Raw genomic sequence first — 15,108 nt, forward strand, 5'->3', positions numbered from 1 at the left:
AAATCATTGTTCATCATTGTTTAATGCATTAGGCTAAATGTTGTAGTCTAATGTATTTAAGTCGATTTTCTATAAATGTAGCCTACATATTGAACTGAGTGGGAAAAAAAATATGAGAATGTCCGTGGTAAATCATCGTTTTTCCCTTGGGTCAGTGTTACAGGAATGTCTGGTTAAGCAACAACATGGGCTAAGCCTGACAGTTAGCCTGCCCCCGACCAGGCTAGTTTCGCAGTATAAGTTGCCATAGTAACTGAGTTCGAACTACGTTGAGCTGGCTTTATGGAACTGAATTAACTAAAAATGTGTCAGACTAACTGACTTAAGCCTGGCTAATTCACTCACTTTATGGAACAGACCTCTGTATCGCTTCTGCTTATAAAGCCACAATCCAATCTTGTTTAAATACCATAAGTCTGCTCCCGAGCAAGTTTAAGCTAACAGACTTGTTGCTGACGGCAAGTCCAGGATGAGTGTCAAATAACCTAACAATGCAAGATCATGACAAATTGTCAATAATCAAATCCAATCTGTGTTAGTGACGTACGTCGAACGGACCCCTGGCCTTCTCCTAAATTGGAAATGAAGTATATCTATTCTTCAATGCCCACACCCCGCTACAGTGCCCGCTGCAGTGCCCTAGTTTACTAAACAATTATTGGACAAGCAACATCAGCATATTGCCAGTCAAACTAAACTGGCCCGAGCTTCAGAATACCTCAACTTGAGCACAGCCTTACCTTGGGATATCTGTGGAGTATGTTCCCCTCCCACCCCAGCCGTGAGCCTCTCCCTTAGGGTAACTTCATTCTTGAAGACAACAGGCCCCAAAGCCTACAGTACTCCCCTGAGATTGCTGGTGGACGTCCTGGAAGCCAGCTTCAGAGAGCATGGCTGAGTATGTTGGATAAAATCTCTGCTTACTTCAGGTGGATTCAAGGTACAAGGCTGGATTGCAGTAAAGGAGATTCTGATACAGAATATTAAGTGAAGTGAAGCTGTAAAATGAAAATCTGTTGTTACATGTTGCTTGGTACATGTTCATATTTAAGAGTATGGCCTTGTGTAATGTGGCATTACCATGGACCACTGTGATGATGTCTGTGGATTTGTACATATTATGTGGCAGAAGCAATTACAAGACTGTGACAAGCTCACAAGCTCAAATTGTCTGTGCACCAGGCTGCTAACACTGCTCTCTACAATGCTATCACACCCAGAACTCACAGAAATTAAGGGACTTCTGTCTGTATCAAGTCTACATTTAATGGCAGCATTTCCCGGGTTTAGATATTCCCTGTTTGCTCATCATTGTAACTGTATTTTTCCAGAAAAGTACAGTAAGGGTTTTAATTGGAGCCGTACTATAACTATGCAGCCGCCTTTACCCTGTCAATTTTTACTAGTTAACTGTATGGAGTACCACTCCCTTCATTCTCACACTTCTGTTGTGGAAATACTTTTCTTAGAATATTAATACTAGCCTCAATATCAAATATGGCCCTATTTTATGATCAGTGGGATTAGCTAAAACTGGTCAAAGATTTGAACAATTTATTAAAGAGCTAGTTTAATCATATTTGACCACCTATTCCTCTTCAGATGCAGTTCAAAGGAGTTTATGGCATAACATTTGTTAGTAATCTTTCTCTCTTCAAATGTTTATATAATAGAAAGCAGCGTATAGAATTAATTGAGCGCAACAATAGGCCCAACAGGGCAGACACACTTCCCCATTCTACCAAAGGTGACTTAGTGATGCTAGCTTGACTCCCTATCCCCAGCGCTGGATTTGTTCAAGTCACTGGTCATCTTTGCCTGCCCTATTTCCCTCCCTGAATGTAAGCTATTCTGTTCTATATGTATGCTGCATGTAATTATGATAAAGCACAGGAGTCTAGGTTTCACTGACACCTGCTGGTCAGAGATGTGGCCATCCACTCAGTAGAAAGTAACTGTCAGTATTAATTAGCCATTTGGTAACACACAATAGCTACAGCCCTGAGAACCCAAAACAATGGGTTAGGTTAGTATGAATATGAATTCTGGGTTAGGTTAGTATGAACATGAATCCTGCGTTAGGTTAGTGTGAACATGAATTCTGGGTTAGGTTAGTGTGGATATGTACCCCTGGTTAGATTAGTATGGATGTGAATCCAGGGTAAAGTATAGAGTCTAGGTTATTACAGTTATTATGAATTGTGTCACTCAATAAAATAATCTGTTTGGAATGATGGGAGTATGGATCATGGCTAATCACTCACTTAAATAGGCTGATAGAGAAGATGACTTAATTACTTGATTAAATTGAGTGATATTTAATATCATAATCCTTCTTCATAAAGAAGATATCTAATTCTTATTTTGAAGAGGATAAGGGAGCATTTTATTAAGCCCTCTAGCAGGGCTTCCCATACCAATTAATATGTGGACAGGCTTTTAACCAGATAAAACTCTCTTCAAAGACCAGACCTTTTTTTAATACGAACAGTAGGTTTACGACTAGGTTATATTCAGTAAACATAGTAGATTATATAGCATGAAGCACTAGGTAATGAATAACATGTAATAATGTAAGCATGAACAAAAGTTGCAGTTGCGTACCTCATCTTCAAGTTGCCAGGCAGTGGCTGTCCATCATAGACAGAAACAATGTCAAAGTCTTCCTCCAGAGCAAAGGTGTGGAAGGAGAGCTGTATCCTGTTCCTCTCTCCTGCGATGACCAGCCAGGTGCAGTTAGCATAGTTTGGGTAGCCATGGGGGAAGCCGGGACTCTCAATGGTGCCATTTAAACCTTGAACCACACCACCACAAGTTTGACCTGCACATGAAAACCAGACATAAGGTATACAGTTTGTGAGACTACCATAGATAGATATCCCATAGATATTTGTGATCTTCCATGACAAATTTATAGGAGGTAATATACACACTGCTGGTTCTAGGATTAGGCCTGTAAACAGAAGTGACACCATCACTATCAGTCACGTTGTAGCATTGCCCTGAAGTGAAGAATGTCCCATTGTTCAACCTTTATTGAGTTGCTATTCCTATCTTCTCTGTAGACTTGAGAGTTTTGCAGGACAGTCGAAGACATGCCTTCCTGTTCACTTGAAGTGTAAAACTGCACAAATCAGCACATCTGCACAGGCCTGCTCAAAAACTGACTCATTCATCATACTCAGACATGGTACCTCAATTCAAAGTTTACTATACTCTTTCACTATGCCATCACAATGTCCCCAACCACCGTCAAGAAGTAAAACATCAACATCTCACAATCCATGAAAACATCAAACCGTACTCTTGCCACCTAAGCCTGACCCTTATCCTATTCATCACCTCATAGAGAGACATGTAGGCCTTGACGATTGTTAAGTGAACCTCAGAGGTGAGTGAACAGTGCCTCTGTGGTAGGTCAATATGATTTTAGCTTTCTATGAATCACGGAATCCCAACATTAAAACAAAACCTTAATATTCACAAATAAACACAGAATTTAGATACTCAAAATGTATTTACATTAAATTACTTCCCAATCAATTTAGTGATATAATGGTATAACACGTTGGCTTTGTCCCAGTCACTCTTGTCCAGAAATGGTTAACTACACTGGAGTGTGTGAACAATAAGCTAAGCAGGCATGGTTTGACTGTCTAGATTTAAAAGTTTTAAAACTCTCCAAAGAACAAATGTAAATTACTATTTTATTATATTATTATATAACGCTTTATAATAACTAAATACTATAAAGCATTAACAAAGAATTAGTTAATAATAAATTAATTGCTGATTAAACATGAAAAATACACTTAAGTCATTACTGAGATATTATCAAACACTACATTAAGCATGTACAATACTGTTAAGAAATATTATTTTGTATTATTAATATTGCCATTTATAAGACTATTTGTTTACCATATGTACATTAAGTATTTTAATAGTCGCAAACCAGTGGTAAAGACGCTGTTAATAGTACATGAGATATTTTTGAAAGCATCAGTAAATTGTTCAAAAACAATTAACATACCTGTTAGAGTGCAGAAGTACATTATTAACAACAACACAACACACGTGTGCTTTTAATTAATGTGTCCTTATATAAGTGATTTCCTAATGCTGCAACCGATGCTTACTAAAGCTTGTTGTAAAGCATTTACTAAGTTAGTTAAGACTTTTGCGTGACCAAATCAAAAGTGAGAACTGTCCATGTCTTAGTTCAAGATTATTGCCAATTGTAAGTACAGGTAGGTACATTGGAATTATTTGGTTCAAACCTCAAATATAGAAACAAATCCTGCGCTGATAATTTCTGATCTATATGAGCTATTTATTTAACATTTATAAGTTATCTACTACATAAAGGGTAGCAATGTCAGAAGCTACTATTTCAGTACCCAAAGGATAAAAATACCTTGCTCAAAATGAAAACACTTGTTTACTTGATTGTATAACTGATGAACTGAGGAGTTTCACCTGTGCCTAGGTTAATTGGATCAGGTATTTATGTCTCTGTGTTACTTGTCTCTGCATTCAAGCTTGAAAGGGTTTCCTGTGCTTTTGTCATGTCTCACGAGCCTGTTAGAATTTGTGTTAGGGGTGCTTTGTTGAGGATCCGTACTTAGGCTAATACACAACAAGCGGCGGCATCTGTGGTGTGATGAGGCTGACCTTGCAAAGAAAGCAATGTGGTGCCTTAGGGGAAAAAAAAGACTTGAATCTCTTCCAGTTTTTTTTCGAGGACATTTTGACTATAATCTCAGAGAACATTGTTGTTTTTTCATGCAACTTTTCTCTCTGAATTACCCTCTTCCCCAACTCCGTATTTAGATTTTTTTCTCTACAATGAACCCTAATACACCATCATAGAAATCCGATTTTTATAGTACAGAAAATATTTCTATCTCTGAAACCCGAAGATAAGATTTGTATGCTTACGCCTTACAAAAAAGAAATCACACTTTTAGTTGTGACATAATCAACAATTGTATTTTATAAGCAACTGGTTACTTATTGAGAGAAAGATTAAGCTTGAATACAATATCATATATATAATATAGCTGCAAGCAGCAATGGCGGATTCCTCCTCAAAATTGAAAATATTGTAAAATTGACATAATAGATTTATGTCAATAAATTATTATCTGCATGTATCGAGATTTTAACCACTACCTCCTGGATTGCAGATGCTATACGCTCTAAACAGACGATTGGAGTGTTGTGATGGGCTCAAATATACATTCATTGCTATGTTTTACAACCGGAGGATTGACTGGAAGACTAGAAACTGTTCTGTCAGAATAAAAACCATGCCTCTGACTGGTTTTGAATCTACAACCCTTCTTCGTTTACCAGCACAACATCTCATCCAATTGAGCCATTCCCAGACCTGGATTATGCTTTGTTCAGTAACTGGTGAATAAAATGAGATGTTTCTCCAATGGCAAGCATTGTCAGATTTGGTCCAAGTTCAAACAGCTGTAATTCAGTCATATTTTGACATATCAAGGTGAAACTTTGCACGGTATTTCAGGGGTCAAATCGTTTGGACCTTTGGTTCAAGAGAAGATGAAATTGGAAGGGGTTCGCACAATGTCACTGTACAGGAAAATCCATCATGGCGGACTTTATGGGTCCTTAAGGCTTTCTTGTACCTCATGAAAAATGAAGCTTGTACACCAAGTTTCAGAAGAATTTGAGTTATGGGATAGAAATGCCATCACTTTGAAAATTGGACTTTTGGACGTGGCCTTTGGCGCCCCCTAAAGTCGAATGTGGCCCATATTTGGTGTGGAGGTATCCATTTGCCTGTGGTATCGATGTGCCAAATTTGAACATTTCTGTTCAAATCATCTTTTGGGCATACGGTTACAAGTCAGTCTCTCTATCCTCTCTTCTACACACCAACTGTTGAGATTGTATGAATAGAAAGGGCAGGGTATTAGCTTTGGTCCGCTTTGGGACACAGGTTAAGAAACGGTTGACATTTCAAGGTGAAATAGGATGAAATTGTGCATGGTATTTCAGAATGATGTCATACTGTTTGACTAAACAGATAGTCAAAATGATGACAGGCCAAAAGATAATGGCTGGATTCAAACCTACGGCCTTATACTTTACAGGTCACCATCCCAGCCCTTGAGCTATTCTCAGTGTTGAATATTGTCATGTTCAGTTACTATATAAAAAAGTTAGCGGTTTCTCCTGTGGTAAGCGTTGTTAGATTTAGCCAACATTTAAACAGCTGTAATTCAATCATATTTTGACATACCAAGGTGAAATTGTTTAGGGAATTTGAGGGGTCAGGTGGAATAAAGGGTCCGGGGGCACCCTCTCCTAGGAGGTAGGCCTAAGGACGCTTAATTGAGGCAATCAACTAACAGGTGTAACCCATTCATGATTGTGCTTGCTTTAAAAGGTCCCGATTAGATGAAGAAGGGAGCTTGGAGCCGGAGAGCGACTGGCGCAACGGCAGTTGAGGGACCGTCTAAAGAGTTGTACAACCGGTTATATGCCTTATTTACGAATTGTTTTTTTTGTTGTTGACCGTTTTTTGACTACCTAGTACGGCACTGTGCCTGCTGGTGTTCTGGCTCCGCTAAAAAGAAAAACAAATATAACAGAAGTGTTGCTGCAAACCGTCCGTCTCAGCGTCTGTCATTTGCTGTCCTGCACCCGGGGGGGGGGGAACGAATCAGCACAGGGTACTTCAGAGTGATGTCATCTTGAACCCTATTAGGTTTGAAGAACCATCAGTCAAAATTATCTTTGATTTATTGACACAAAGAAATTGAGGACATTGTGGAAATGTACATAAATACACTTCTTTCAGCCATTTTGTATTTGATTAATTTCCCCCAAGTAACGTTTTGAAAGACATCAATTCTACATATCTGTACAAAATATCAATTGGATATCAAATATCAAATGTCAATTGGACCTTTAGTTTAAGAGGAGACCAATTTTGAAGGTTTTTGCAAAATGTCGCTATACAGGAAAATCCATCCACTTTATGGGTCCTTGTGGCTTTTTTGTTCCCCATGAAAAATAAGGCATGTCTACCAATTTTCAGGCATTTTGGAGTAATGGGGCGCTGGGGAAATCACGTAAACTTTGGGCATGGCTCATAGCGCCATACGTGGGCCACTAGCCGTCTGGGAATAGTGAGTGACCTGTTGTATCATTGGGCCAAATTTGAAAAAATCGGGTCGAGGACATTTTGAGCTATTGAGCCATTTAGAGGAGAAGAGGAAAAATAATAATAAAAGGAATACTAACAAAAACAATAGGTTCCCTCCTACTGGAGGAACCCTAAAAAACAATAAGTTTCCTCCTACCGAAGGAACCCTAACAAGAGTGATCATGTCAGCGGAGTGGAAATTTCAAGAGGGGGTGCGGTGCAGATTATAAAGTCTCATATTAATACAATTATACAAAAAAAGGTCTTTTGAAATTTCTAATGAAAATTTGAATTTTCATTTCAGTGCACCCCTTGAAGAAAGCTAAGAACATAAATAGGATATAGGATATCTAAAAAAAAACATGACATGTTAAGGTGTGAGCATAGATCATTGACATGTTTATCTGAAGCAAGACAGTCTATTAGGTTAGACCACTGGTTTAAACTAATATCAAACATCCAAACATTTGGAGAATTGTCATGGGCGTCTTAAATTTTACACCTGAATTTAACTTAACTTAATTTTACACCTGAACTTAATTATGAAGATTGCATGCATTAAAAAATCACAGCCGGCAAGCACACCCAGATATACGAGAGAGAATATAGGTTGTACCTTGCCAAAGGTAGGCTACCCAAATATAGATTATGCAGGAAAGTTTGACACAGGATTGCCCAATTTCTTCGTATTGATGCAACAGTTTCAAATATGTGAGGCTGCCACATAGCCTGTCACCATTCCCTCTTGCACCAAGGGAAATGAGTAGAGAACTGTTTAATTCTATACTTCACTCTTGGTATTTTGAAGTGTAAATGAGCAGCAACAAATGCATGATTTTAAATCTTTGCAATCTTCCCAAAAATAATAAGTATGCATACGTATTTAACACTAGAAGCGCCAAGCCGGTTTTAGCCATAAGTCTTCAGACAGGGACTTTGTTACTGATACGTAGGCCTAATGGTTGGTAGATAGCGCTTCTTGCACGGAGCAAAGGCACTGTTGAAAAATGACAGTTTTTTGGGGGGTATTTCAGTGTTCCTTAAGGTCTCCAAATAGGGTATGTAACATTGGTTGGGCTGAAAATGGCCCGGGTGCTGTTCTATGCCCCCTGATACATCCAGTGAAATTTTCCCGGGGAAAAAACGCTAGGTTTTAACCTTTTATGGTAGGCTCATGCAAAGATGCAACACGGCCATCAAAGGCCGTAAGGTGAACCCTGTTATAATTTCATCCAACTCCAGTCTGGCATCTACACAATCTTTAGCTCGTAAAAAAGAACGATTCGTGGTAAGCTACCAAAAAAAATGTTTGTCGCTAAAATTCCACTCGATTGTCGATGGGTCTATGTTCTATGCAGAACTAGTTTCTTCAGAGCGTAATAGGATTTTGGTGGCACGGTTTGACACGTGATCGTTCTACACTATTAAGGTTTTTTGTCAACATGGATGGATATGGTTGGCAAATAGAGGATGGGACCTTTCACGTCACCTGGATGACCAGAAATTCGGTCCCTTACAGTGTTTTGCATGTGATACACAATTTTTCAAGAACTACTGTTTCACAGCTAAATGTTTTAATTGTGAGATTTACATAGGAAAGAGGTGTCAATGGACTTTGAGGTTCACTGTATGTCCATTTTACCCACTGAACTGTCGTTATTCAACTGTGAAAAGGTAAATTCGGTTTTGCAATCAATCGCCCCTTTAAAGGTACAAACACTGGAAAATGTATTTTTAAACATTGATAAGCAGGTAAATGAAGTAAACGAAAAGGTCTACTACCTCCGCAAGTATGTTGGTGGACCTGTAAAGAAAGCCATTGAGAGTTATTTTATGTTAGGCACAGATTCAGCCTACCATTCAGCATGGGAAGTCCTGGAAGAAAGGTATGGAAGTTCCTTTGCGATTGCTAAAGCAGTCAGGGATAAGCTGACCTCATGGCCAAAAATAGGACCTAAGGATAGCATTGAACTACAAAAGTTCTCAGACTTCCTTTGAGGTTGTCAAGCAGCAATGTCTCAGATTAAGAGTCTTAAAGTCCTGAATGACTGCGGTGAAAACCAAAGAATGCTTGCTAAGCTTCCTGATTGCTTAACAGCCCGATGGAACAGGAAGGTCATAGAGGTTGAAGAAGCAACCAAAGAATTCCCTTGCTTCAGACAGTTTGTTGAGTTTGTCACAAAGGAAGCCAAGATAGCCTGTAATCCGGTGACCTCTCTCCACGCTCTGAAGTCTAGTGATGGTGAAAAGCTGAAGACACTAAAGACTCGAAGCGTTGGTGCTAAGGTGCTGGCAAGCAGCTCTGAAGAAAATCCAGATGCTAAGGGATGTGTCTTTTGTGAGAAGTCAAGCCATGGCCAACACATGTCGAAGTTCATGGATAAGTCGATCACAGAAAGAGTCAACTTTGCGCAAATAAAAACTTGTTTTGGATGTTTGAAAACGGGTCATCATTCAAAAAACTGTGAAAGGAGGCGTGTCTGCGACATATGTAAAAGAAAACACCCAACGTGTTTACATGAAGATCGTGCCAAGGAAGTCAGAAAGAAAGAACAACGGGATGATGAACAAACGGAAAACAAATTGGTCAAAGTAAAAGGGCGGAGTCTAAATGGACCAATGAAACGTCAAAAGTAGCGACGTCTAACCGAGTGGTGAAAGACATGAGCAGCACCTACACGTGCACAGTTATGCCAGTATGGTTGTCTACGACAAGTAACCCAGAGAATTAAGTTCTCGTATACGCACTTTTGGACAGCCAAAGTGACACCACCTTCATCTAGCAAGAAAAGGATGAAACTCTGGATACACAGAAGGAGCCTATGCAACTGAAACTCTCTACGTTGTCATCCAAAAGTACTGTCATTTTAAGGGTGCTTTCACACCTATTAGTCCGTTTGCTTGGTCCGAATCAGTGGATGATTTGCTACTTTGTTGCATTTTTCATCAGGTCCGGTTTGTGTTCACACAGTCCTGTTTTAAGTGAACCAACGTTTGTTTTTTACTAACGTCATTGTATTTTTACAATGACACGCGGTCATACAGGTTGTTAATCTATTGGACAGAAAATGATTGAGGGGAAATCACTTCCTTGTCCCGAACAACAATGGAGCAACAGCAGCGAATTGAGATTGCAATCTATCTTTAATTGTTATGACCACGTTTTTTGGCTTGCTCGTTGGTCTTTAACTCAGGATTATATCCAGGTCATCAAACAATGGGAATTATTTTTTCTCGTCCGACGAGCTACCACTTTTCCATAGAAAATCACGCACTTTTCTGTATTGCTGCCTACGTTTTTTAACTTTCAAACGACGTTGGTCCACTGTGCAATAATAACCCTTTATTTCAGTATATCACTAAATAATTTAAATACCTCGCTATTCTTATGTGTCTCCACAAGTATCTCTGCAATATGATCATATTTGCAGACGAGCTTTCACTTTATCAGTTCCCCACGTTTTCCCTCAACTAATTTTGCTGCTAATGAGTGGCACGGCTGTCTCTGACAAGTGTCAACATCCTTTTTCAACCCACAATGCACTACATTTTGGTTTGCTTCCTGGAATAGGTCAATAATATGTCCGATTACGTTCACACCTAAAGCGAACCGAACCATGGTTCACTTGGAACCGGACAGAGTCCCGTCTTTTTAGGGGGACCATGGTTCGGTTGTTTGGTCCATACCAGAGTTCGAATGCGTGTTCTCACCTATCTAAACGAACCGGACTTTCAGAGAAAACGGACCATGGTCCGATTGAAACGGATCAAACATGTCAGGTGTGAAAGCACCCTTAGTCAGAAGTTAAGTGGGCTGCAAGTCAGAGGCTTTCATACGGCAAAGAACATTTCTCTCCCAGTAACCTATTCCAGAGAGTTTATACCTGCCAATCTAAATCATATTCCTACACCCAAGACTGCAAGGTTATGGCCTCACCTGGAGCACCTTGCAGAAGAGATTGCTCCTCTAATCGAATGTGATGTTGGTCTGCTCATTGGCTATAATTGTTCACAAGCCCTTCTACCAAGAGAAGTTGTGTCAGGCAAAGACAAGGAACCAGATGCCCAAAGAACAGACCTTGGATGGAGTATAGTCGGCTGTGCCAATCCCTATGTCGACGACGGTGACGGAATTGGAAGCAGCCACAGGATCATGGTGAGTCAAGTGACACCTTATCTACAGTCGCCTGAGAATATAGCAAGTGAAGTTAGACACATATACCAAACACAAGTCAAGAAAATAATCACTCCACCAGATGTGATAAAGGTGCTTGAATCAGATTTCAACGGAAGAGGATCTACGCTTCATATCAATAATGGAGGAGGGGATCAAAATTAAGGCAGATGGTCACTGTGAAATGCTTATACCGTTTACAGTTTTTCTCCATTGCTTTTGGCTCATTCTCAAAACAACACGTGGAAACCTCCAAACCGCTGGGCACTTGTTCACAACAGATTGGAATTTTTCATCCTTTAATCAAATTGCAATTGTATTAGCACATCCTTGTAAATGACAAGTGCAATTGCCTACAGTTTGCACACATTTCCAATGATTAAGCACATCTTTGAAATGGTTAGGTATTATTGCCTTCAATTAGGCCATAGGCCGACTATCAATTGAAAATATCTTGCTGGTCTAAACTGACTGTTGTTTCTCAGTCGAGTGGTTGTTCTCTGCAAAACATATTGGCATAATTTCCTTGTGTACATCATCACCTGCGCAATAGTTCACTCCACTGTCAAAATCTTTCAGGCACATAATACCATGAAAAACAAAATGGTATATACTGTAATATGGATCTCTTGGATCATCTGCTTACAGTCATTGTCAGGTGCAACTAGAACTTTACTAAACAAGGGGACGCATCCGATCACCAATCACACAGTAAGTTTAGTTAGCTGACAGGAGCTATGCAGCAGTATAAATGCTTTCATCAAATATATAGAGCTTGTCCCAGGCCAGCTCGGGGGAAACATCACTGTTTGTGCTGCCATTTCAGAGAATGGTGTAGTCACCCACATTCCTAGTCTTGGCCCATACAATACCCGGACACTCCTGGTGTCCTTGTACCGCCTGCACGCCTCTACATGAGAGGGGTTTGGTAGGGCTTCACTTTCTTAAATTTGTCATTGTGTGGGACAATCGGGCTCAAAAACCAGAGCTCCTTGCTCCAGACAATGGATGCTGCTTGTGATGATGTCACAGCAGATCAGTGTAGGGGATTGTTGAGGCATCCACAATGATTCTTCCCCTGTTGCATCGCAAGGGAGAACATCAGATGTGATGTCAATGAAATCTGAGGCCAGACAGACAGGAGCGCGAGCATGAGCAGGAAAGTGAGGACGACAACTAGTGAAACTCCAGCTTTGCTTTACTTTCTTACTGTATGTGTTTCCTTCTTGCCATGAAATGCACCCTCCGCAACTCTGACTAGGAAGGGGTCACGTGCCTGAAAAGTACCGTGGTTACTCATACTAGTCCCTCAGTGTACAATAGGAATAATTTGATGCTGGGATATACAGAACAGACAATAGAGGAGGTGCATTTCATGCCAGGCTTACTGTAATGCACCCCCTGCTAACTCTGACTAGGAAAGTGTCACTTGCCTGAAACCTACTGTGGTTACTCATACTACTAGTGTAGGTTATACATAATGTTAGTTTTGATGTGCTTACAGTATTGTATGAAAGTATATTGTGCAGTACACATTTCCTGTTCCAGTAACCATGATGTATGGCAATTACAGTAACAATTTCCATGGCAGTGTAAGTGCAATATGTGATGTGAAACCTTGTAGGCTACTCTTGAATTACTGTAATCTTTTTCTGTTTGATACACATTTACATTTTACATGTATTCATTTAACAGACGCGTTTATCCAAAGAGAGAGCTTTACAAAAGCTTTACTGTAATGTATGCTTCATGTTTTGGCTACCCGAAATGTTTGGGGCTATTACGTTGTTATGATCAGTGACCTCTGCACTCTTGTAAAGCTCTCTTGGAAGTCGCTTTGGATAAAAGCATCTGCTAAATGAATAAATGTAAATGTAGATTGAGACACATTGTATTCTGGAAAGAAAACATCTACTACCCTAACTGTAGTACAGTGCACATTAGGGATATTTCTAAGGTCCTTTGCCATACTGACAAAACATATTAACTAGTGCTGTCAAACGATTAAAATATTTAATCGCGATTAATCGCATTAATGTCATAGTTAACTCGCGATTAATCACAATTAATCGCACATTTCTATTTCTATCTATTCTAAATGTCCCTTGATTTCTTTTTGTCCCATTCTTTTTTCAAATTTTAATGCTCTTATCAACATGGAAAAGTGGTTCGGATTGCTTCGTGCAAATATTTTTTGTTATTGAAAACAACATTGCAATCGCCTGGCTTTGACGAGGGGGCGGAGAATTTGCATCATCTGTGTGCTTGGCCATCAAGTGGTATTTCAGACTGGACGTGCTGCAATGATAGCTCATTTTACAACAACAAAACACACAGATCACTTTGGTCTTGTCAATCGAACCATTTGGCAACTTTTTAAAAGTAAACTTTCCATTCAGAATCTTATTGGCATCCATTTCGGCGTCTCGCGCTCGCCATCCACTCAAAACGTAAAGTTAACCTACTACCAGAGAATGTCTCATATCCGTAAACGGGCTCTGCTACTACGCTTTAGCCGGATCGCAAGCCAAACAAGTGTGTGGCGTGCCTGTTGTTTTGTGTCCGGTCTAGCTAGATCCGGTGTGGTGTTGTAGTTTTTCTAACTTCGGTAGTTGTTGCAACAGCATGTGAAAAAAAAAAGTTCGCTAGGCCAAAAAGAGCGTTAATCGCGCGATAAAAAAATTGACGCCGTTAATTTGGGTTTGCGTTAACGCCGTTAATAACGCGTTAAACTGACAGCACTAATATTAACATTTTGACCTGCAGTGTTTACACAATGCCAAAGGGACTTACTATTAGGGCACTGACTATTTGTATGAGAAAAGGATTTAGTTTTGACTGATAAGTTGTCTGTTTTAGGAAAGAGATTACCCTTTGCAGGTGTTCCATGGTGTTTTGCTGAACCATCTGGGTTATTTTGGCAAATGTATTTAAAGGTTTGAGAATGTCCTCTTTTTTCTCGAGAGATGAGCCAAAGCAATCGAGAAGGAACTTTTCATTTTGGGGGCACTGACTATTTATATGAGAACATGATTTGGTTTTGAAGCATGAGTTAACTGTTTTGGGTGAGATATGACCTTTTGAAGGTGATCTATGTAGTTTATATAAGCTATTTTGCTAAATGCACGTGGAGCTTTAAGAATGTAATTTCTGTTTTAAGAATTGAGCAAAAGCAATGCAATGGAGAAAAACAGTAAAGAAGACAGGCCAAATCTGCCAGACAACAAGACATTTGCGAATCACGGTCTCAAGTGTTTGCTAAAGAGATTTGAGAAAGACAAGCAGTATAGTAAGGATTATATTGCCTTCATGACTGAAACCATGACTCACAGAGAAGCTGAGATGGTTCCAGAAGACAAAATTGACAAAAGCCCTGTTTGGTACATCCCTCACCACGGGGTGTATCATCCACAGAAACCAGGGAAGATAAGGGTCGTGTTCGACTGCTCAGCGAAGTTTCAAGGCGTGTCATTGAATGACCATCTGCTTACTGGACCAGAATTGACGAATATGTTGGTAGGTGTTCTCTGTAGGTTTTGCAAGGTTCCAGTAGCAATTATGTGTGTATGCTCATATATTGAACATATGTTTCATCAATTTCACGTAAGAGCAGAAGACCAAGACTATCTGAGATTTCTCTGGTGGGAAGATGTTCATTACACTTCCCGTAGACGTAGATATGTCACAAAGTATATTCGGTCAACTTCTAACCTTCACTACCTATCCAGTTCTTCTCCACCTGCCCTCTCTC

The 15,108-nt window shown here is 39.7% G+C and overlaps 1 protein-coding gene across 1 annotated transcript in view; it reads right to left on the reverse strand.

Annotated features, from left to right (window-relative positions):
* Positions 1 to 2,975, reverse strand: part of LOC124473714 (CUB and sushi domain-containing protein 1-like) — a 386,561-nt gene extending 383,586 nt beyond the window's left edge. The window contains exons 1-2 of the mRNA XM_047029350.1: positions 2,930 to 2,975; positions 2,605 to 2,821 (exon numbers count right to left, since the gene is read on the reverse strand). Coding sequence (XP_046885306.1) covers positions 2,605 to 2,821; positions 2,930 to 2,975 — 263 coding nt within the window. The remainder of the gene's footprint in view (positions 1 to 2,604; positions 2,822 to 2,929) is intronic.
* Between the last annotated feature and the right edge of the window lie 12,133 nt (positions 2,976 to 15,108).

Source organism: Hypomesus transpacificus, chromosome 11 (genome assembly GCF_021917145.1).
Source record: "Hypomesus transpacificus isolate Combined female chromosome 11, fHypTra1, whole genome shotgun sequence".
Lineage (NCBI taxonomy): Eukaryota > Metazoa > Chordata > Actinopteri > Osmeriformes > Osmeridae > Hypomesus > Hypomesus transpacificus.